Source organism: Bubalus bubalis, chromosome 1, assembly GCF_019923935.1.
Source record: "Bubalus bubalis isolate 160015118507 breed Murrah chromosome 1, NDDB_SH_1, whole genome shotgun sequence".
Lineage (NCBI taxonomy): Eukaryota > Metazoa > Chordata > Mammalia > Artiodactyla > Bovidae > Bubalus > Bubalus bubalis.
In genome coordinates, this window is record NC_059157.1 from 171,198,831 (window position 1) to 171,224,751 (window position 25,921).

Genomic DNA, 25,921 nt, shown 5'->3' on the forward strand with positions numbered 1-25,921 from the left:
ATAGAAAATAAGATCTTGAGGCTATCCAATGAATATTATTATATGATTTTTAACCAGAAATTTTTTCAATGATAGTTTGAAACATGTTTACACTACTTCTGATATCAAAATAGTATTTTATTTCATTTTTAAGATGTTCCTTTGAACAAAATTCAAGTTAGAAAGAAACACTGAAACACTCCTAGTACAGAATCACTATTCCTTGAAACTTAGGACTTACCTGCTTATTAAAGGCAAGCCTAAATCACTTGTGAGAAACTAAGAAGTTTTAATAGACAATTCTTTATAAAATATCAATTACGTTAAGCTTAAGCCTCAGTGGAACAACTTAAAAATAAAGTTAGAAATAAACAGTTATGAAACAATTGGGATCAGATTCCAGAAACTAATTTTTTATTCAGTGTTTTTAAAGTGAAAGGAACGGAAAATATGAAGAATTTTTCATTGATTAATTTTCTATTCAATGGGGTTTTCCATGAACTGGCTGCATAAAGTTATAACTCAAAGAATTAAAAACTTTTCCTTACCGGCTAACATTTTCTCATCTATTCTTTGTATTTACTCATAACCAAAACTACCTAAGTTCGGTAGAATAACTAGTTGAATTTCTTTAACAAAGTATTATCTACTTCTTAGTCTAAGAATTTAATTGTAATCTTATCTAATTAGTTTTATGTCTACATGTTATGTTTCTCCTACTAGAAAATCTCACCAAACAGTGAAATGGGACAATGTCTGGGTGTGTGAAATGTACCTGACATGCAAAAAAGCATTCAATATGCTTCTGAAAGTTATGAAGGGCCAGGCTCCAAGGATGGTTATAGAATCTGAGAATGAGGACAGAGAGCAGTTGTAAGTAAGTTTGCTCTTGTTTATGGCTACCATTCCCTTTATTCTTCACATTGCCGTAGAATGCCTCTGGTAACGTTGAACAAAGTAGGGATTTAAGGGTGGGTGGAAGAGTGGAAGAGCGAAGATGGGGAAAGAATGACCTAAGTTATCTGTTCCACTGAGAGAAGAGGAAAATCCTAAGTATGTGGCAGCAAGGCCTGGTCATTTTGGATCAAATGTAAATAAACATTAAGTGATAATTTGGCTTATGAGAAAACTCATGCTGAAAATATTCTGGAAAAAAAAAGAGATAATTTACAATTTCCATTCATTCCCACCTGAATTCCACCTCCACGAGGCTTAGTTCTTTTAAATCAGCACTAAGTTCAAATGCTCTCAGAATTGGATCCTCCTCTGTTAACATTATTAGAGCTGGACTGGCCAAGCAGCGATATATATCAAGACGAAACCTGAGATAAAATTTGATTTCATTATGTAAAACATTTATTATATACATGTGATTAGTATTTTTAACCTATAATTTTCATAAATTTAAAATATTATAAAATTAAAAGAAAATAAAACATTTATAATACACTTATTATAAAGTAACCTACATAAAAATAAAGACTTAAAAATAAATATTCTGAGATATAATTATTGAAAAATTTTATACCATTGCTTTTAAAGAAATCGTTTTAGTATTTCTTTTCATAGATTTAAAACTCTGTATCCTTCAATTTAATTAAAAAGTTTCTATTCCTGAACTTAGTATTATTTTAAATGAAATCTGCTGATAACTAATTGAATATATGGATGCTTATTAAATTTTCCTTCCCCAGCAATAAATTTACTTTAATATGCTACATATATACAACACATGACTCATTCAATCAGGTTATTTTTGAAAGACATTTTCAAATCTTAAGAATAAAATCATTCATTTATGCCTAATTTCTAGCTAATAGAAAAGCATTCCCTTTACCTTCCATGAGCTAATTAATGTTCATATTCAATATCTAACAGGAACCAAATCAAAAAAGTTTTGCTATTATTCTTTCATTTATAAACATATAATTCTTAATTTAAAATTTGGTAACTATTATTATTCTTACTTTTAAATAAAAATTTAATATATGCCTGTTTCTTTAAAAAAAGCAAGCAGTTTAGAAACATAATGCTCTGCAATTTTTCTCCTTCCACCAAGTCTACTCCTCAAAGATAGTCACATTTCAGAGAATTGTGAAAAATCTTTCCTGATATTTTCTAGTCATACACAAAAGTGCTCAGACATACTGTATACAGGGACAATTATTTCTATGTCACTACATACAGAGTAACCTCATTATTTCCTAAAACTGGATAGTTTTCCATTTGATGGCAGTCCAACTTAATGGAAATTTAGGTTGCTTCTAATTTTTTACTTCAATTAATAATGTAACAATGATTATTCTTTAGCTCATATATCCTTTGCACACTCAGAATTGCTGGATAAAATAGCATGTGTATCTTAAAATCTGGAGGATGTTTCCAAAGCACAAACAATAAGGAAAGCTCATTTTCCCCCCACATCTTCATGCTGCCACCCTAACGGAAGAAAAATGGAATTTTAAGAGTGGTATTACTCTAAATTTCTCTAAAAGCTCAAGCATCCTTTCATGTTTACTTTTCATTATAGTTCTGTAAACTATCTGTTCATTTGTATTTCCCTGTTTTTCTGGTGATTTTTTAAAAAATTCATCAACTTGTAAAATCTCTTTATATATCAAAGAAATTAGCCCTCTGTCTAGTCAAAAGTGTTTTAAATACTTTTCCCCAGTTGGTTGGTTGTCTTTTTACTTTGCAATGAAATTTTTCTGTATAGAAATTAAAAACTTCTATGAAATAAATTTATTGAACTACTCCTTATTTAACTGCTAGGTCTCATGTCTTAGACACAAAAATAGGCGCTATATAATGCATTTTTAAGAAAACAATATTTATGAAATCCAACTTTGATCTAGCTATTTAATAAACTAGTACAATTATTTTATCTTAAGTAAGGATTTCTAAAGGGGTATTTGTCTATACCAAAACTGCTCCAAAAACTTGAGAAAAAATATATACACTTAAGCAACTAATTTGTTTCCATCATTATGTCTGTACTATTTTTATGGTAATTAATTTCAGCAGGTTGTTTGTAAAAATGACTTTTGTATTAGCCTACATTATCATGTCTAAAAATATGGATTAGGGACATAATGCACAGAAAAACTGCTCGTATTGGTGGCAAACAAGTGGCTGTATAACAATGAAGTGCCATAGTACGGAAAGCAATTAGACAGAATCAGAAAAATAATGAGGCTGCACCACTTTATACCATCTGTCATTTTGGGCATAGAGAATAGATTTGTGGTTGACAAGGGAGGAGGGGGGAAGAAGATGGACTGGGAGTTTGGGGTTGGCAGATGCAAACTATTATATGTAGAATGGATTAACAACAAGGTCCTCCTGTTGAGCACAGGGAACTATATTCAATACCCTCTGATAAACCATAAAGAAAAGAATATAAAAAAGAATGTACATATGTGCATCTCTGAGTCACACTGGGGTATAGCTAATATCAGTACCATGTTATAAATCAACTATACTTCAGTAAATGAAAATAAAATAAAATCTGTCATTTTGGTATTCAAAACACTATCAAAAGTAATGGTGGAATATAAAGAGTTCAATGATTTTACTGTACAAAAATATGCATAAAACAGACAAAATCATTTTTTAAAAAATCAACTATTTCAGGTCTCTCAAAACTATCTATTGACAATCAATTACTGGAAAACTACCAGAACTTCAGGCAGGAATGGCTGGAACCTGTGGCCTTTTTGCCTAAGGCCACATCCATCATCTCTGCCTTCAGTTCATTTAAGGATAACTGTAGTTTTCCATTCTGAAACTGGTAAATCTGTACCTTTGTGCTGCTGCTGCTGCTAAGTCACTTCAGTTGTTTCCGACTCTGTGCGACCCCATAGACGGCAGCCCACCAGGCTCCCCCGTCCCTGGGATTCTCCAGGCAAGAATACTGGAGTGGGTTGCCATTTCCTTCTCCAAAGCATGAAAGTGAAAAGTGAAAGTGAAGTCGCTCAGTCGTGTCCGACTCTTAGTGACCCCATGGACTGCAGCCTACCAGGCTCCTCCATCCATGGGATTTTTCAGGCAAGAGTACTGGAGTGGGGTGCCATTGCCTTCTCCGTGCTAACGGGGTATAAATCAATTCGTTGGGAGGTAAAAACCTACAGCTCTGCTGGCTGAAAGGATTGGACTTAGTACGGATGACCAAGGAAAACCTGCAGCTTTTTGTAAGACCAAGTTTGCAGGGTGAGGTGAGGGAAACAGTGGACCAAACAGAAATTTGATAGGGAGATCTTGGAAATGAGAAAAGATATACAAAGTCTCCACAAATTCCTAGCTGACTAAAAAATTAGGCATGTGTGCAGAGCATCAGGAAGTCTGATAAAAAGAAAAAGACAAGGAACTCTTAAGAAATGGCTGCAACTTTGAATGCATTCCCCAACTAAACCATAGGTTTTTTTGTGCTTTATATTCCACAAAAGAGTAAAAACATACAGTATTTGTCCTTCTCCATCTGACTTGTTTCACTTAGCATAAAGCTCTCAAGGTCTAACCATGTTGTTACAAATGGAAAGACTGTATCACCTAGCACTGCTCTGAAATTTAAAAACCAGTATCTCACAAATACAGACTGCCTTTCTTCCTTATTGCTAGTATACTGGCTCTTCAACTTCCCTGAAACCTTTACCCATCTCTTTCTTGGTTAACTTTCTTTTCTCCTGCAGCTCTGCTTAGCAATTCCTGAAAATGACTTTAGTCAGAGCTCTTTTGACATTTGCTATAACTGTTTTCTCAAACATTAATAACAAACTCTCTCAAAGCCTTCAACAAATATACCAAACCACTTGCAGTTCCCTAAATAAACCACATTCATGTACTGTGTAAAATGCCTTTTACCTTTTAATTTTTATTCATACTTAAACACTGAGCTCAAGCCACAGCTCCTCTAAAAGCTTTCAGAGCAAGCGTTTTTCACATGTCAAATCAAAACAGCATTGTGTTCTCTCCAGCATCAAACCCTATCCCAAATGCTTACTACACATGTAAGCATACTATTGGAAAATAATTTATATTTAACATTAATAAAGGATTTTAATACTTAGTCCCCTCACCGGGGATTGAATCTTTCCCTTTGGCAGTGGAAGCATGGTGTCCTAACCACTAGATTGCCAGGGAATTTCTCATAAACTAGTCACCGCCAGGGGCGGTGGTCGGGAGGACCAACCCCACGTGCAAGGAGCCGTGGCTGCGTGGGCGCAGGAGGGCCTAGAGGAGCTATCCCACGTTGAAGGTCAGGAAGGGCGGCAGTGAGGAGATACCCCTCGTCCAAGGAAAGGAGCAATGGCTGCACTTTGCTGGAGCAGCCGTGAAGAGATATCACACACCCAAGGTAAGAGAAACCCAAGTAAGACGGTAGGTGTTGCAAGAGGGCTTCAGAGGGCAAACACACTGAAACCATACTCACAGAAAACTAGTCAATCTAATCACACTAGGACCACAGCTTTGTCTAACTCAATGAAACTAAGCCACGTCCATGGGGCAACCCAAGATGGGCGAGTCATGGTGGAGAGATCTGACAGAATGTGGTCCACTGGAGAAGGGAATGACAAACCACTTCAGTATTCTTGCCTTGAGAACCCCATGAATAGTTTGAAAAAGCAAAATGATAGGATACTGAAAGAGAAATTCCCCAGGTCAGTAGGTGCCCAATATGCTACTGGAGAAGAGTGGAGAAATAACTCCAGAAAGAATGAAGGGATGGAGCCAAAGCAAAAACAATACCCAGTTGTGGATGTGACTGGTGATAGAAGCAAGGTCCGATGCTGTAAAGAGCAATATTGCATAGGAACCTGGAATGCCAGGTCCATGAATCAAGGTAAATTGGAAGTGGTCAAACAAGAGATGGCAAGAGTGAATGTCGACATTCTAGGAATCAGCGAACTGAAATGGACTGGAATGGGTGAATTTAACTCAGATGACCATTATATCTACTATTGCGGGCAGGAATCCCTCAGAAGAAATGGAGTAGCCATCATGGTCAACAAAAGAGTCCGAAATGCAGTACTTGGATGCAATCTCAAGAACGACAGAATGATCTCTGTTCGTTTCCAAGGCAAACCATTCAATATCACAGTAATCCAAGTCTATGCCCCAACCAGTAACGCTGAAGAAGCTGAAGTTGAACGGTTCTATGAAGACCTACAAGACCTTTTAGAACTAACACCCAAAAAAGATGTCCTTTTCATTATAGGGGACTGGAAGGCAAAAGTAGGAAGTCAAGAAACACCTGGAGTAACAGACAAATTTGGCCTTGGAATGTGGAATGAAGCAGGGTAAAGTAATAGAGTTTTGCCAAGAAAATGCACTGGTCATAACAAACACCCTCTTCCAACAACACAAGAGAAGACTCTACACATGGACATCACCAGATGGTCAACACCGAAATCAGACTGATTATGTTCTTTGCAGCCAAAGATGGAGCAGCTCTATACAGTCAGCAAAAACAAGACCAGGAGCTGACTGTGGCTCAGACCATGAACTCCTTATTGCCAAACTCAGACTGAAATTGAAGACAGTAGGGAAAACCACTAGACCATTCAGGTATGACCTAAATCAAATCCCTTATGATTATACAGTGGAAGTGAGAAATAGATTTAAGGGCCTAGATCTGATAGATAGAGTGCCTGATGAACTATGGAATGAGGTTCGTGTCGTGACATTGTACAGGAGACAGGGATCAAGACCATTCCCATGGAAAAGAAATGCAAAAAAGCAAAATGGCTGTCTGGGGAGGCCTTACAAATAGCTGTGAAAAGAAGAGAAGCGAAAAGAAAGGAGAAAAGGAAAGATATAAACATCTGAATGCAGAGTTCCAAAGAATAGCAAGAAGAGACAAGAAAGCCTTCTTCAGCGATCAATGCAAAGAAATAGAGGAACACAACAGAATGGGAAAGACTAGAGATCTCTTCAAGAAAATCAGAGATACCAAAGGAACATTTCATGCAAAGATGGGCTCGATAAAGGACAGAAATGGTATGGACCTAACAGACGCAGAGATATTAAGAAGAGATGGCAAGAATACACAGAAGAACTGTACAAAAAGGATCTTCACGACCCAGATAATCACAATGGTGTGATCACTGACCTAGAGCCAGACATCCTGGAATGTGAAGTCAAGTGGGCCTTAGAAAGCATCACTATGAACAAAGCTAGTGGAGGTGATGGAATTCCTGTTGAGCTATTTCAAATCCTGAAAGATGATGCTGTGAAAGTGCTGCACTCAATACGCCAGCAGATTTGGAAAAGTCAGCAGTGGCCACAGGACTGGAAAAGGTCAGTTTTCATTCAATCCCAAAGAAAGGCAATGCCAAAGAATGCTCAAACTACCACACAATTGCACTCATCTCACACGCTAGCAAAGTAATGCTCAAAATTCTCCAAGCCAGGCTTCAGCAATATGTGAACCGTGAACTTCCTGATGTTCAAGCTGGTTTTAGAAAAGGCAGAGGAACCAGAGATAAAAATGCCAACATCTGCTGGATCATGGAAAAAGCAAGAGAGTTCCAGAAAAGCATCTATTTCTGCTTTATTGACTATGCCAAAGCCTTTGACTGCGTGGATCACAATAAACTGGAAAATTCTGAAAGAGATGGGAATACCAGACCACCTGATCTGCCTCTTGAGAAATCTGTATGCAGGTCAGGAAGCAACAGTTAGAACTGGACATGGAACAACAGACTGGTTCCAAATAGGAAAAGGAGTACGGCAAGGCTGTATATTGTCACCCTGCTTATTTAACTTATATGCAGAGTACATCATGAGAAACGCTGGACTGGAAGAAACACAAGCTGGAATCAAGATTGCCGGGAGAAATATCAATAATCTCAGATATGCAGATGACACCCCCCTTATGGCAGAAAGTGAAGAGGAACTCAAAAGCCTCTTGATGAAAGTGAAAGAGGAGAGTGAAAAAGTTGGCTTAAAGCTCAACATTCAGAAAACGAAGATCATGGCATCTGGTCCCATCACTTCATGGGACATAGATGGGGAAACAGTGGAAACAGTGTCAGACTTTATTTTTCTGGGCTCCAAAATCCCTGCAGATTGTGACTGTAGCCATGAAATTAAAAGACGCTTACTCCTTGGAAGGAAAGTTATGACCAATCTAGACAGCATATTCAAAAGCAGAGACATTACTTTGCCAACAAAGGCCCGTCTAATCAAGGCTATGGTTTTTCCTGTAGTCATGTATGGATGTGAGAGTTGGACTGTGAAGAAGGCTGAGCGCCGAAGAATTGATGCTTTTGAACTATGGTGTTGGAGAAGACTCTTGAGAGTCCCTTGGACTACAAGGAGATCAGCCCTGGGATTTCTTTGGAAGGAATGATGCTAAAGCTGAAACTCTAGTACTTTGGCCACCTCATGCAAAGAGTGGACTCATTGGAAAAGACTCTGATGCTGGGAGGGATTGGGGGCAGGAGGAGAAGGGGACGACAGAGGATGAGATGGCTGGATGGCATCACTGACTCGATGGACTTGAGTCTGAGTGAACTCCGGGAGTTGGTGATGGACAGGGAGGCCTGGCGTGCTGCGATTCATGGGGTCGCAAAGAGTCGGACACGACTGAGCGACTGATCTGATCTGAGTCATTTTAAAACTAAAAAGTTAGATAAATTGCCATAGCTGGGCTTCCCTGGTGGCTCAGTGGTAACGAATCTGCCTGCCCATGCAAGGGACAGGGGTTAATTCCCTGATCCAAGAAGATCTATATGCCATGGAGCAACTAAGCCTGTGCACCCCAACTACTGAGCCTGTTGCTCTAGAACCTGCGAACCTGCAAGTAGTAACTACTGAGCCCACATGCCGCAAGTGCTGGAGCCTGACTGCCCTAGAGCCCAGGCTCCACGAGAGAAGCCACTACAGTGAGAAGCCTGTGCACCAGAGAGTAGCCCCTGCTCCCCGCAACTAAGAGAAAATCCACGCACAGCAACGAGGACAGAGCACAGTCAAAAACAAACAAATAAAATTATTTTTAAAACTGTCACAACTATCAACCAGATCTGCCGGGGTCCAGCCCCGGTGGATCCAGGGAATTCGAAGCAGGGATGGCGTCGGTGAGGATCAGGAAACAACTGCTTAATTAAACATTAATTAAGGATATAAAGAGTAATAGAATAAGGATAGCTCAGTGAGGAAATTCAGTGGAGAAAAGAGGCTGAAATAAAGATAGCTCAGTGAGGAAATTCAGTGGAGAAAAGAGGCTGAATAATTCAGCCAGAAGGTGAGAGAAAGAACGACATGGGGAGACCAAGTTTCGTGAACAAGGCCCGCACTTTATTTTCCAAAGTAGTTTTTATACCTTAAGTTGTGCATAGAGGATAATGGGGGAAGGGGTGGAGTCATGCAAGGACAGCAGTTCCTGGTCCTAATAGAAGTCAGGCTTTCAAACTTATCATATGCAAAAGTTCAGGTGAATTACATCATCTTCTGGCCCGGAGGCCTGTTAACATTTTAAGAAACTTATTTTTCTCTAAAGGTGATTATTCTAAAGTCAGGCACCAGCCTCCAAAAAAGCATTGGACAAAGCCGCATTCCTATAGGGCAAAGGTGAGGTGGGCTCAATCAAGAAAAGAATTAACTCAAGGGTCCAAGGTTACAAACATTGAGGCTACTACTTACATTTCTATACACCCATTATATCAATCAATACACTGCCAAGGACACAGTAGGTAAGGGGTATGGAGACTTAGCAGCAAACATTGGCCCAATAAGTGAAAAACCCTTCACCAATACAATTTCTAATCAATCTTTTAACTACTCAAAGGAATCTGTGTTTAGACAGTTTAGAACATCTCCTGCCTCTCACAGTTGGGAGGCTCTGAACAATCACATGTGGCCGGAAAAACCTATTCAGGCAGGCTAGAGGATATCCAAAGGAGTTTGTAGGTTAAACACTGTCACACCCAGGAATTACTAACTGGAGCTGTAAGCTAACTCTTTTTTCAGAGAGAGGTAGTGGGGGACAGCCCCCCGTAAAGTTAGAGGTGTAGGTGAAAGCACAAAACAGAAAGTAGGCAGACTCTGGTTTTGGGGGTAGATGCTCGAGAATTTCCAGGGGGACTCCTGAGGCTCGATCCCGCCTTTGCGTATGCCGAGCCTCCTTCCTCATGACCTTTGTCATGGGCGGAGTTCCTCACGCTGGCTCCTGGCAGTGATAGAATTCCAGTTGAGCTATTCCAGATCCTAAAAGATGATGCTGTGGAAAGTGCTGCACTCAATATGCAATATGCAATATGTACTCAATATGCAATATGCCGGCTCCCGGCACAGATCTTATCGAAGAGAAACATAGATCTCATTGGAAAACAGACTTGGAAATAGAAAAAATTTTCAGTACAATCTCTGCAAGTAAACATTAAATCGATTCCCAGTAGACTTTTCCAATTTATGGATTTGTGACTATCTGTTGATCCACCAAAGATCTGTTCTTAAGGAGAGGAATGAGGTAAGGTAGATGGCGCACAGTTTTAAAGCTAATTTCACACATACTGTACAAGAAGCCTTAACTAGAAAACAGTGACAACAGATGGCATGGGACTTCCAACCATATTTTCTGTAGTAAATGCTTTATCTGACACTATGTCGACTACATCTGACCACTGTAAAGATAATATATACATAAAGGCTATGCTGAAAATGAGATTTTCAAGTCTAGCCCAAAACCACACACGTTATACCACATGCACATGTGTGATCTTGCTCAACCTGTCCAGGAAGAGATACTTTCTTGAGTTCATTCACCCCTCAGTTGTTAATATTTTTCACTGGGGAGAATGGGAAAAGAAAAAGACTTAAATATTGTGTGAGAGGGGACAAAGAGGCATAACAGGCTGAGTATTTAGATAGGTAACAGTATTTATTTACTTATAAATAAGATAGGAAGTAGTTATCTTCATCCCTTCCACTACTTGGAAATTCTTTTAGATTAATAAACCCTGCTTCTAAAAAGCAAATAGTGACCCTATCTCTGACCAGCAGAATTATGAGATAAACCTTATTCATAATCTGAAAAGTTTTCCTGCTTATTCATCATTTAGTAAACATTTCTTTAAAATACAGAACTCATTGTATTAAGCAAAGGAGCTAGAAGTTTGGCTTTCATTACTCACTGCAATACCAGATTTCTTAAAAGTCTAAACAGAACAACGATAAAAATTATATTGACATATGCCTTACTGCATCACACATCTTAATTTAAATCTTAATTTTCTGACCTGGAATGTCGGAGGCTGTCCTTTTTGTTTTTTGCAGAACACAATGTACATTCACAGCCAACTGCATGGGGCTTAGGTAGAGATACATCCTGTTTTAACAGCATTGTAAGAATCTCATAGTTGTTACGATGAGCAGCTAAAATGACCGGTGCAACATCCATAGTTGTTGAATACTCGGGATTCTGAATTCTCTCCATTAGTTTCTGAAAAATATTTATATAAACATCCAAAAGTTCTTACTTGTGATATCAAAAAAACATTTATCTAAAGAATGTAATGAACAAAAGACACAAAGAATATAAAGATTATTTTGAGAAATATAATCACATTTTACTAGGATTAAATCTTTTTTGAAACCTCAAAACAACTTTAGTTAGTAAATGCAGTATAATCATGACAGACAAAATCTTCACTAGGAAATATTCATATAGCCAGTTTTGTTTTCCCAACAAAGAAGAAGTGTGGATATATGGAGAAATACTTTAGGAAAAAGTGTTTCATTTTCACAAGATTATGGCAACATGCACGACAAGGATAAAGAACAAGAATTTTAGAAAGAGAACATAATGGAAAAACAGAAGTGTTAAAAATAGGCAAAGTGTAAAGGCATGAGAAAAAAATTTTTAAATCCACCTCTATGACAAAACCTTGCCACATTGAAGCAATGAAGTTACTTGTAAAGAATAAGAAAATAGAAGGCACTCTTCATTTTGTATAATTCTCTACATATTTTCAAACACCACTTATACTACTTCCTGTTACAAATGCACAAAAACACTAACAATCATAGTTCCTGGAACCACTAGGCAGTTTGTATTTATTATCTCATTTAATCCCCGCAATAGCCTGCAAAATTGAGCATTATAATCTCCATGAAGAAACTGAGGCTCAGAGAAGTGAATGTGCCCGAGCTGTACAATAGAGTGGCAAAGTGCAGATAGAACCCAGGTGTCTGGTCCTTTGGAGCCCGAGCTCCTTTCACTACATGGGCTCATGCCTGGTGACTGCATAGCATGAGGAAAGAAACATCAGTAAATAAAGAGCCAGGTAAAGTAAATAAGGTTGACTATATTATGACTATTGTATATTCTAATACTTATCACTTTTTCAAAGATGTTTTCCTGTGAGCTGTTTGATTCCATAGTATAAGCTCATCAAGTTCACAGTTAGTTTTTGTAATTTTTACTAACATTGTAATAGTACACACATTATAAAAAACCTGAAAAATACACAAAAGCAGAAATAAAAATACCCAATTTCTACAGTATTTGTTTTTAATCCTTTTGCCACCACACCTGCTTTTAAAGGAAGCTATAACAAAGACTCTTCTGGAAAAAAATTTTTTGTACAGAATTTTGCATGCAATTTAAGGAAGTTCATAGATTTTATGTTCAAGGTATTTTATTTTGCTACTATAAATAATACTATCACAAACATCTTTATGAATACAGCTTTTTCAAACTTTAGGATTATCTCATTAACATAGAACCCTTGAAGTGGAATTATAGGTCTAAAGGCCATGAACAATTTTGAAGCTTTTGATACGTATTATCAAGACCTTTTAATAGTTTATATTACTAATAATACAGGAATGTACCCACAGACTAAGATTTACTCACCAGCACTGGGCATGATCATTCCCAATTTATGAGCAAAAAAACTATCATGAATATTAATTTACTTTTCTTTAATTACTGGTAAATTTTATTATTTTCTGACGTTCTTATTTTTTTCCTTCTTTTATGAATAGTTTGTTTATATACTTCCCTTCTATTTATTGGGGTCTTCAAATTAATGAATTTATTTAAAAATTACAGAGAAATCTATAAAAATTTACTCCATTCCCCCTAATTACAAAAGAATAGGTTATAAAGAGGAGGAAGTCATATTTAATCTCTTACGAAAAAAATGGTCCTTATTTTTCCCATGAAACATACTTAACTATGTGAAAAACAGATAGATGATTAAAATCCCTCATTTCATTGCACAAAATATAATCTACATACTATAAAAAAGAAACCTGTATCTGAAAGTCAAAATTTATCAAAAGACAATTTTGATAAGCCAAGAATATAGAATGAAGTCACTGAGATGACAAATTTAAAAAGTATATACAAATACTTGACATTGCCTATCTAGAGGTAATCAACCTGTTAAAAAGTGATCTTGCTGTCACTAGAAGTATTCAAAGCAAAGGCTGGATAAGCTTTTTCGTTAGAGACACTGAAAAAGTGTTCTCTTATTGAGAAGGTGAGGACTGCCTGGCCTTACAACTCAAGATTCGATTGGCAGGGGTAATGGTGATGAAATAATATCAGTCAGTTGCTCCAATACCCTGGAACTCTACATTCAACCTCCTCAAGGGAATAAATGGGTTAAGAGGTTAGGAGGCTGAACAGGTACGGATACCAAAATATACTAGTAACTGGAGGACAGGTGACAGAAAATTGAATAGGATTCTAGACATTTCTGATCTTTTGAACAGGAGCTATACCATTACCTCTTTTTTCTCTACACTGTTGGTTGCTTGCTACCACTTAAAATTAGCTGGAACTATCCTTGGGAGAAAGTTACGCTTACACAAACTTTGTCCTAGTTTAAATGAGGGAAAAATATTTCAGTTAATATATGATAAAGTATTTTATTTAGGGGAGCTTCTCCTCTTTCTCAGAGAATGACAGATCATTTGCAATGAATTTATAATTCTTTCCTAAACAATATTTTTCTTCTGATTATAGCCAGTTTACAACACTCCCAGAAATTATTTTTACTGATTATTTCACTATATCCTCACCAATAATGAATGTTGTAACTGTTACATTTTGATACATACACAGAAAATATCTCATTTTTACAGTAGAATTTATTGCATTATTAGTGACTATCTTCTTAATCACAAAAGCAATAAAGAAAACAATATCCTTAATTTGGTAATGTGATGACTGCTGTTAGGTAACATTTTGCTATATTTCCATAGAATTCCTTTTCTATGCATATTTTTAACCTCGGATAATACTATATATACAGTTTACTATTCTCATTTTTTACCATTCTGTCCCAATGTTAGAATGTTAGGTGTTCCTAATTATTCCTTTAAAAATACTATTTTAATATACAGGTAGTTATTTATATTCAAATCTATTTTGGGATGTTTAAATTATGTCACATGGTTTTTTCACTGCTACAAATAAGATTACAAGTAACATTTTTGTCTACATTTCTGACCATTTCCTTGACAAATTCCTAGAGGAAGTGATAGTTTAAAGAATATGAACAGATTTCTTGTTACTGACATTTCCTGCCAAACCACTTTTCAAACTACTTCCCTTCCAGTGGTGTATGAGACTGTACTACTCCTTTGCTATCAATGGTTATTACTTTTTTAAACAATTTTTGCTATCTGATAAGCAAAAATTGGCATTTCATATTTAATTATTAATAAGATTATCATTTTGCACTTTGAGATTTTTCCACATCTTTTACTGATTTTTAAGTTTTTCATCAATTCATCTAATATTAAGATTATGAATTTGAGATATATGCTAAAAATATCCTTTGAAAGTTATCCATCTCCTTAATTTTTCCTGAGGTCTTGATTTCAGAAGTTTAACTTCTATACAACCAAAGGCTGTGCTACTGTGATTTTTGTTCAAAGTCCTTCCCTCTCAAACAGTTAAATATTCACCTACATTTTCCTCCAGTTTTACGGTTTCATTGTTCATATTTAAATCTTAAATCCAACTGGAAACTGATCTGTATTTTCAACTTAACCTGCAGAATGTTCCAAACTAAAAATACTGGATTGCATCAACAAAATTCTAGAAATTTCACGAATTTTAAGGTTTCCTGAGAGCAATATTAGTTATTCTTGCAAATGTCTACTTAAAGTAATATTTTTACAGAGTAAAAAAAAATCTATTTCTATAAAACGAAGTAAATTGGAGGGGAAGAAAAAATGGCAATGGGGCAGATCTATTTTGGTTTAAAAATTCAAATTAATAAATATTTAAGAGTACTAACTACTATAGTTGGTCTTGATGATCGTTTTGGTCGATGATTAAGTAGTATATCAACAGCTCCCACTACTTCAGAGTCGATTGCCACCAAAAGTGCATCTGCGGACTTTAAAAAAAAAAAAAGTTAAAAATGAAAATGGAGGGAAAGAGGTAAACTATTTTTACTAATTCATAAAGAAAACTATTTTTTAAAAAAATTTAAACTGTATTATATACAGTAATACTGAATTTTTAAAAATTTAGACTATCCAAATAGAACATTTGCTTGCCTTAGCAATACTTCTGTGTACCACAACACACACATTTTTATTCTGGTTTCACTGCTTGAGCTGATCAAATAATGAATGCTTGATAGTGGGGTTTATTAATGAAACAGGGCTGATATAGGTAGTATTTAAAGTTGATACGTTATTTTTTCCAAGATGTTTATTTACTCTTGAACACTGGATCAAAAGAATCCTAACATTCCAAATCTATAAAAGAAATTGCCAAGAAAAATTACTACAAGCAAAGGATATAATCAATACAACCATGAAGTTAGGGGACAATGGAAAATAAAAGCAGGAGGAGCCGCTGTTCTCGTCTTTAAAGCACATATGGTTGACTGAAATTGTGTAAATCATGACATTAATATTAGCAATCTTTTTCCTTTTTTGGCCTTGCTGCACTGCTTGTGCTTTCCCAGTTCCCTGACGAGGGACTGAACCCAGGCCACGGCAGTGAAAGCTCTGAGTCTTAACGAATGGACAGCCAGGAAATTCCCAATATTAGCAATTTTACCAAGTAAAAATCACAAAGAATTTTCTCTGAGGAATCAATGTCCTCAGAGACAAAGAGAAGTGACTTTACAGTTTGACTCCCAAACTATAGCTCATTTTGAAACTCCAACTCTGATAGGAGGAAAAAAATAAATACAAGCGGAGTAAATGGAGACTTTTCAGCTTCTCAGTGTAACAAAATCTTCAGTCCTATTATGGTACTTAGCAACTGAGATCAGGTTTTCGGTTTCATTTTGTTTGGCTTAAGGAAAACCATAAAGGCAGAAGCAAAAAGTGGGGATAAGTAACAATTTAATCTAAGAAAACACTGATTTTCAGTATATACATTTTTAAACTATTATAATCTTTAATAAGTATTTAAATCAACATTATCTCCCATAAAAGTGAAACTGTATCAGATCTTTAACCTTTGTAGCTGAAAAGAATAAAGCTTTCATCCACTTTATCTAGATGTTAAAAATAGGACTAAAAATGGCAGACTTTATCTGGATGTCTAAGAATAGGACTAAGCACCCCAAGGAATCGGATGGGGCCACATTCAACCATTAGGAACTGCCTGTGTATTCCCATAGGAAAAACTCCTCACCATGACGGGAAATTTAATTCATTATTTTATCCCTTAAAACTTTTAGGTTTCACTGAGCTGTAGCCTATTCTTTAAAATCTAGCACTATTATTATTCTGCTTTGCATACATTTCTAACTTCAGTTTGGTACTTGGTCAAGTGAAACAAACAAAAAGAACCATGTGTTCATTTCTACTAAACAGTTCACTTATGATTTTTAATTTTAACCTATAAAGCTAGCTAACTATAGTAATGCCACTGCTCTCAAAGTCCAAACACCAAGCAATTCCAATCATCTGAAACATCATCATGAATTCAGCTGTAAATTTCTTCCCAAACCATACTGAGCTGTCACAAACTAACTTTATGGGCATTATTCCTTAGAAGGAACTGCCTCAACCACACTGACTTAAGAGTTGTCTATAAATTACAGATATCTGGCTTTCCCAAGTACCCTTCCAGTCTTTACTGAATAAGGGAACAGCTAGATTAAAATCAACAAAGAAGGGAGGAAGGACAAAAAATTGCTAAAAGTTGATCATTGAGAAGATAAAATATCAGCATACCAAAACCACTATCAATTCAAAGCAGTCTGAAACCATTTGATGTATGGAAAAACATATCAATAATTTCAGACTATAAGAAGCAAATAAAATGATTATACTCTTGATGAGTCCCACTTATGATGCTAAAGTTAAATTATATTCAGATACACTATTTAGTAAAGAATAAAGAAACATTCATGTTAAATCTTTCAAAGCTTAAAAGGATAAGCTTCAGGTAGAGAAATATTTATTTACACAAAAAAGTCAAGTAAATAACGAGTTGCCATTGACATGTTCTATACAAATGCTGTTACTTGATACATAAAAAGGTAGTTCTGAAGGGGAAAAATTGTTTTTAAAATATCTATATGTACACAAAATGTCCTCATAAGTTTTGTTTCCCAATTTCTTACAGATATTTGACTATCCTTTATTAAATCTGCTTAGTACATATTTATTATTTATTAATGGAGTTACTCCCTTCTCATCTCAGACTTTGTCAACAATTCCCATACTCTTTCCTCTAAGCTCAGATTCTCATAAATTATCTATTTCCTTACCAATGATAAAATTTCCACCTTGGTATTCTATTTACTGCTCTTGTCTTCCACAGGACCCTGGTCCTTCATTCGCAGAAATACCAAATCCTAGCCCCTACCTCCCAAAACATGAACTACTTCCTCACTCTTTGCTAACTTGACTTGATCCTCTCTTGAGCAAAACAAGGTCCCTGCTATCAAGCAGCTTATTTGGTGGGAGAAGTTGTTGTTGTTTAGCTCTTTGCGACCCCATGGACTGCAGCCTGCCAGCTCCTCTGTCCATGGGATTTCCCAGGCAAGAATGGAGTGGGTTACCATTCTCTTCTCCAGGGGATCTTCCTGACCCAGGAATCGAACCTGAGTCTTCTGCATTGCAGGCAGATTCTTTACCACTAAGCCACCTGGGAAGCCCATCTTTCTCTTACCACTCAAGTTTTCTTTCTCTCATTCTGCCAAACTTCTAAAACTCATGCGTGTCATTTTCTCTAATTCTACTGATGCCAGAGATTCAAAATCCAATGGCCTTTCCTATCATTTTCCTGATTTTTAACCAACTAAGAAAACTGTTTTTTTGGTTTTTCACAACGGTCCATGATCCTAACTCTTTTAATGAAATCCTCTCCTTCTAAAGACGTTTATTAATGTAGATGCTCCCTGAGAAGGAATCAGCTCTAGTTGTTTGCTCTTCTCTGTGATTTCAGCCATTCTCACGGTGTCGGATCATCCCCATGCCCATAACTGCTGTATTTCTCCAGCCCAACCTCTCCCTAGAGATGTAAGCTTTCCATTGAAAACTTCCTGATAGCCCCAAAATAAACAAGGCTAAAACCAGAATTCACAGTTCTCTGCCCCGAGTTTGACTTAGCTTTGTAACTTCCTGTTTTCCTTTCATCATTCTCCCAGTAACCCATGTTTATGATTTGCAGATCATCTTGGACTCTTTCTCAATCCTCCCTTCCAAAGTTAAATACTCACTAAGTTCTATCAATTCTTCCTTCACAATATGTCTTACATTTGCCATTATTTTTCCCCTATTCTCATAGCCACTATTCCGGTTCAGGCTTTAACCTCTTCTTATCTGGATTACTATAAAAACTGCTCACACAAGCTGTTTATAGCCTTCCCCATTTCCTGTTTTTTTAACCTATACACAGCCACTAGATTAGTTTTCCTAAAATACCACTGTATACATCACATCCTTTCTCAAAAATCTTGTAATGATCCCATTATTTAATACATAAAACCCAAATTCCTTAGACCAGCATTTAGGCCCTTTTCATCAGTTTTTAGTTATTTTTCCAGATATTTCCACTACCATCCAACTCAAATACCTTCTTCAAAAAGCCTAAGTCAAGTCACTGTCTCAAGAACATACATTTGTACTTATCTTTGTTTATATCCTTCTCTATATCCTGTTCCCCTCCTATCTATTAAATACATATTTTTTACAGTAGTTTTAAGTAATAGTGTAAAAGCATGGACTCTGATAGTCAGAACCTGAGTTCAAATTCCAGATCTGGCATTTATGGAATAAGTTTGGGCATGTTACTGAAGCTTTCTGTACCTCGGTTTCCTCCTCTATAATACAGGGATAATAGTAGTACCTAACTCATAGGGCTTTTGTAGGGATTAAGAAGTGACTATATTTGCAATTATTAATATCTCAAGGCTTGAGCTCAATTGACACTTCCATGAAAGCTTTCTTGATAGTGCCAATCCACAGTGATCTCGTTCCTATGTTTCCAAAACACTTATGGTAAACCACTAAAGTTTAAGAATAAAACAGGGTTTCTCAATAGTGGCACTACTGACATTTTGGACCAGATCAATCTTTGTTGTGGGGGCTGTCCTGTTCACCACAGGATCATTAACAGCATCGCTACCTTCTACCCACCAGAGGCCAGGTACAAACCCACCCCTTAACTGCAAAACCAAAAATGTTCCCAGATATTGCCAAATGTCCCTGAGGGACAAAATTGTCCAGTTGAGAGTCACTAGTATGACACAAGATAAAATACATGAGAGCACTTTATAACCCCTAAGCAATATACAAGGATCAATTATCATTACCACTCAGCACATAGGAAATACTTTTCTATTATTTAATTGATTTAAAATTCATTCTTCAATTCATTTTAACATACTTTTGTACAGAACTCATGTTTTACTTATTCATTTCCACAATGACACCCAACCAAAGGTTTTGGACATTTGTTGACTGAGAAATAAGACACAGGTAACCCAGGACAGGACACGGTGAACTATAAAGAGCATGGGATTTGCAGACAGAAGAATTGGTTCAAATCTTAGCTTTGCCCTTATTTATTTTAGAACTTTGGGCAATACATTACAGTCTATGAGCCTCAGTTTTCAGATCTATAAAATATAACATCTATATAGGCTGGCTATGACATTCAAATATGTTCAGGTATATGAAAGAACCATGTACATTACAGAAATTTTATATACAGACTTATATATAAAAAGAAAATGATTATTGTACCATAATACCTCTTGTATATGGAATCATCAGAGACTTTCCTTGTAACCTTATTTTCTAGGTAACTGAAGCTTATGCTTTTAAGTATTTAACTTTAAAATTTAAACAATTTTGACAGAATTTTTCTGCTTTCAGAAGTACTATATATATTCCTCTTTCTTCTGAAACAATATATACTGAACGTAACTTAATTTTCCCTTACTGACTCTGGGCTATTGTTATAAACATTAATTACCATTCGAACATACAGTTCCCTTAGAGATTATCAGGTATGTTAGGCTGTTGATCTCTTTAAATAGAGTCAGAGGTACTGTGCCTAACTTTGTTCCACTGTAGCCTCCTGCCTCTTCTGTTGCTCCCATAATTCTCTATGGATTAGAAAACTAAGTAAGTTTGTTAAAGTATAATCTAAAATGAGAAAAAATAGAGTTGAGAGAAGATTCCAGATAAAGTTCATAAATGGGAAACCTCATCACATCTAATCTGGCTACTCAGGGGTATTTTTTACTTATTTTCTGGTTCTTGGTGGTATTCTGGATAAATGAAATTTCTGGAAAAGCAATTTTTTTCTACTTAAACATGTATATACAGAGATGATACCACATATTGTAATACATATATATATAATATTTATAATAGAAATGTATATAGGACTAACCTATTTTTTTTTAATCTATGAGTGTTTCCTGATATCACTCTTTAAAAAGGCTCATTAATTTAAAGCAACAACACAGCAAATGCTCAAACTATTTGAAAGGAAAAAAAAGAGCCAGAATTCAAATGCAAAGTCCCATGATAAGCAAAACAAAAAAGGAAGGAAAATAACATTAAATTCCTTCACATCTCTGAACTAAATTCTTTCAAGACACACATGCCTACTTTTTTACCTGAACTTATATGAAGACAAGCAAGAAAGGTCAATATTTTCCAATTTTAAAAATTTCATTCACATTTAGTTCTAAGTAAACACTAAATTTCAGACAAAAAGAAAAATTTAATTAAACTTAGGAGAAAATCAAAGTCAAATTGAAAATTGCTTTGTATGTGAGAAGTACTTTGTTCTTATGCTTGTAAGTTATATGGGCCACAGAAATACCTGTTCCCCTGACACTTCCAGAACACTTCTACTATTTTTAGATATATAAGATAAATAGTAATAATATAAGTAATAAAAACAAAGTCATCTTTAATAAGTCGTAATAATTTACTTCTGTTGGATGTTTTAAAACATATAAGATGAGGAGGAGTGAAAAATGGGGAAAAAAATCAAGTCAAAATATTATATTTTTTAAAAAGGCTTTTTTTGGTTTGTTTTTAAATTTTTAGTAGCTCAAAACAAAAGGTGAAAGAGAAAAGAAAAACAGAAAGCAAGAAGGAAAAAAAGAAAGGAAGGAAGAGAGGAAGAAAACTAGAGAGAAAGGACAGAACATGGCATATCTAACAGTACTTAAAAGCTACTGGATAAAATTATCTAGCCTTGTACCTGACAACCGTAGTCCAAAAGAAGCTGCAGTATATCCAAGTTTTCGTTTTCAATAGTTATGGTAACAGCATTTCTCCCAAGCACATCTACGCAATTTATGTTCAAGTCACCTGAACTGTTTTCCTCCAAAATCTTTTTAACCATATAATAGTCACCTAAATAACAATACACAAACATAATTTAATATCCATGACACATTAAATAAGAACAACTATAAAGAAAACTTAGCTTGATGATTTAAAAGATTAAAAAACCTAAACTCATTTTTGTATATGGAACTATGCAAAGAAAATGGGAACATTTCCTTGCTGAAAACTTATACCCTGATTAAAAAATGATATGTACATCAGCAACAAACAGAAAAAATAGAAAAATTTTAAATGTACAGTTTAAAATATAAGTTGTTTAAAATGCAAAACTGATTGATGATAAGGAGAAAAACTTTTAGAAGATATTTATAGTAATAAAGAATGTCTAAAAGTACAGACTGAGTGCTAGAAAAATGATAGAAAGGATTTAAGTTTTATATCTCAAATACATACACACATTTAATTGTTAAATGGTTAAAAACAAGATCTAGTAATAAATGGAGGCTGTTATGAAGAGGTTTACTTTGGAAAAGCAGTGAATGTATATATGCACATTAAGAGGGAGAGATGCCCGAAATTACTAGTCTCCTCCCCACTCTACCAACACACACACACACACACACACACACACATCTCATTAATGAAGCTGTTTAGATTACATGATGGGATATTCAGCTCACAGAACTCTAAAGCAGGACTATGATTAATGCTCGTAGAGGCCAATGTCAGACTATTTCAAAATGAAATCTGACCTGTCAGGATTATGCAGATTAGCTTCTGCCTCACTCTACCCCATATCAAAACAGCTAATGAATGGGGGAAAATGAGAATAATTATGGAGTAATCATTTTCACAGAGGGCCCACTATACTTGTCTGCTAACCAGCTGGTGCAGTAAGTAAAAGGGGAAAAAATCAAAAGAGAAATGCTAATTAAATGGAGAAAAAAAGCTAAGTGGGTTTTGCTTTATTTCATCTTGCTTTTTAAACATAAGATGAATAAACCATTTAAAGTGACTTGCAAATATAGCTGTTCCTTGGCAGTCTATGAATAAGAAACAGGAAGAGAACAATCAGAGTGGAAACCAGAAGGAAAAAGAAATGAATGATTTCATGAGAAAAAAAGAGAAATTCTAAAACTGGACTGAGTGAATAACAAAGAAAGGTAACAGATTTTTTTTTTTTTTTTTTTTTTTGGTTAACATTTCAAATTACACTATTATTTTTAACCAGTGACTTTTAAGTCCTCATTTTTGGAAGGTGTTGAATGGTAGTTTTCTTGGTGTATTCCTTAGTTCCCTCAAGAAAACTAGTCAGAAAAAGAAATTATTTCCTCAAAGCACTATTAACTTATATTTAAATACTAACGCTCCATGGCAAAAACTTAAAACTTATCACTTTGCAAAGTGAAGTTCTGAATCACAAGTTGAACCAATACTGAACATGCAGATAGATCAGTGAAAATTTATCACTAATCCTAGAAAATAACTTTAAAACCTTATTTCAGGTGAATTTATTTCAGTGTCTTAGTTGTAGGAGAATGCTACCCATAAAAACTCTGGCTCTATTTTCTTTGATTTCATGACGTGCCTAGGTGAGGAACACTTTTTTTCTTTATCCTTGGGACTCATTTCTGAATCTGACTCTGCCCTTCATTAATATGCAATATTTCAGCCGTTTGTTCTTAAAATATTGCTTCATTTCCATATTTTTTCTCCTATTGGAACTCCTTTAGGTATTATGTTAGACCATCCTATTCCAAATTCTGTGTCTCTAAAGGTATATTTTTCTTCTTTCTTCCTCTCTTTTCTGCTTCAGGATAAATTCTTCACATTTCTCTTCAAGTCATTTATTCCTCCTTTAACTGTTTCTCCTGATTTCTCCATTCATTATTTTTTTTTTACTGACTATATTTTTTATTTCTCTAAGCTTTATTGGATTCCTTTCCAAATCTTTTGATCTACTTTCTTATGTTTTCATTATTTTAAGCTTTTTGTCATTTAAACACTTACTTTATGGTCTCTATATGACAACTGGGCTTCCCTGGTGGCTCAGTGATAAAGAAATCCCCTGCCAATACAGGAGACATGGGTTCGATCTCTCAGTTGGGAAGATCCCCTGGAGTAGGAAATGGCAACCTATTCCTGTATTCTTGCCTGGAAAATCTCATGGACAGTGGAGCCTGGCAGGCTACAGTCCATGGGTTGCAAAAGACTCAGACATGACTTAGTGCTTAAATAACAACAAAACACAATAATTATCTGAGGGCCTTATGGATTTAACCCTATTCATTGTGTCATCTGTGATAATGAAATTTTCAATTGGGTACTGCAAACTCAACTTCATGCGGTTTAACTTTGGGAAACTAGGCAGCCTAGTTTGAAAGCTTGCCCCACCAAGGATGTATGTGTTCACTTCTTCCAGATAACTCAGAGGTTATGCTACACTATGAATCTTTTTTTATATTAATTTCTCAGTTTAGGTTTTCCCAGAACAAGAAGTTAATATTAATTTAAATTCCAAGCCAACAAGAGGCAGGAACACAGTTACAAATCTTTAGGGAAATCTTATTTAAAAGCTTCTTTGTAGTCTCCCTTTGCTGATGGATGGGTTCTTTTCCTCATCTACCCCTTTGCTATAAGTATATAGTCCTTTATGGATCCTGGTTTCATGCTTGCATGCTGTTCCAACTCTCCACTTTGTACAAACTCAAGGCTTTGTAACTTACTTCCACATGGGCATTAAAAGTCTAATCCCAACAACGCGCAGATCATTAACTCTTGCTCCCACCCACAGAGCAGTCAAATGTCCGCTTACACACTCCTCTGTTTTTCAGTCTTTTCTTTATGCTTGAATTTGTTTTCCTTACTTTCTTGAAAGCTCAGTTATTCATTTAAATGGACGTTTGTTATATTTTATCTAAAATTTCTATGTGATTTGAAACAAAAGGGTCTTCAAATTATTTGGTCAGCAATACTGTTAGAGACAGAAAGGCATAATGCTATGCTATGCTATGCTAAGTCACTTCAGTAGTGTCCGACTCTGTGCAACCCCATAGACGACAGTCCACCAGGCTCCCCCGTCCCTGGGATTCTCCAGGCAAGAACACTGGAGTGAGTTGCCATTTCCTTCTCCAATGCATAAAAGTGAAAAGTGAAAGTGAAGTCGCTCAGTTGTGTCCAACTCTCAGCCACCCTATGGACTGCAGCCTAACAGGCTCCTCCATCCATGGGATTTTCCAGGCAAGAGTACTGGAGTGGGGTGCCATTGCCTTCTCCATCAGAAAGCCCAGAACAGTCTTAATATTTATAATGAGTGTATATGAGAGAAGAGGTTAGTAAATTTTAAATACATAGCAAGAAGCTAGTTATAGAGAAGGATTACAAGTAAAAATGTCTTATGGGTCAGGCAAACGTAAAAATGTTTTTCATTTTACGCTGAAGTTGCTTTTGAAAGTTACATACATCTTTTCAAATATCACATACAGAAGGAAATGCAACATGATCCATTTACTTTTTTGGCTAGATGGTTGTCTTTATTCAGTGAAGGAAAAAGAAACTTTCAATCAATTCCACCAGTAAACAAACTCAACAGCAAAACTTCTCAGTCCCATCTCCAAAATGTCTCCCATACTTATCTACTTGTATCCATGCACATACACTGCTACCCGCAGTCCAGGACACCATCATCTCTCTCCCGGACTCTGCACCGACCTCTTCACTGATATGGCTGCCTAAACTCTACTACCGGGGTCAACAAACTTTTTCTCTAAAGGGCCATATAGTAAATATTTAGGCTTTGTGGGCCATACTATCCCCGTTGTAAATACTCAACCCTGTTCTTGCTGCACAAAAGTGACCATAAACCATATGTACACAATGAGCTTCAATATGTTCTAATAAAAATCCATTTATGGACACTCAAGTTTAAATTTCATATAATCTTCACATTATGAAATATTATTCTTCTTTTGACTTATTCCTGACCATTTGACATGTATGTAAAAACCATTCTTTGCTCACAGGCTTTACAGAGACAGGTGGTGGTTGGATTTGGCCTGTGGGCCCACCTCTACTCTGGCATCAGCCCTTTAATCCACTCTCCACCCAGCAGCCAGAGAGATCATATGAAAATCAGGTTTTTAATCCTCAAGACTTTTAATCACACTTTAGTAAATTCTATAATCTTCAC

General features: G+C 35.8%; 1 protein-coding gene across 6 annotated transcripts in view; it reads right to left on the bottom strand.

The window, feature by feature from the left end:
• Nucleotides 1-25,921, bottom strand: part of TRPC1 (transient receptor potential cation channel subfamily C member 1) — a 60,319-nt gene that overhangs the window by 28,948 nt on the left and 5,450 nt on the right. For 2 of the 6 annotated variants that reach the window (XM_006078005.4, XM_025290591.3), the window contains exons 2-5: nt 21,644-21,798; nt 15,237-15,338; nt 11,217-11,419; nt 1,170-1,301 (exon numbers count right to left, since the gene is read on the bottom strand). In XM_006078005.4, the coding sequence (XP_006078067.2) occupies nt 1,170-1,301; nt 11,217-11,419; nt 15,237-15,338; nt 21,644-21,798 (592 nt within the window). The remainder of the gene's footprint in view (nt 1-1,169; nt 1,302-11,216; nt 11,420-15,236; nt 15,339-21,643; nt 21,799-25,921) is intronic. The other 4 variants (XM_006078006.4, XM_025290584.3, XM_025290612.3 and 1 more) reach the window with 3 other exon arrangements.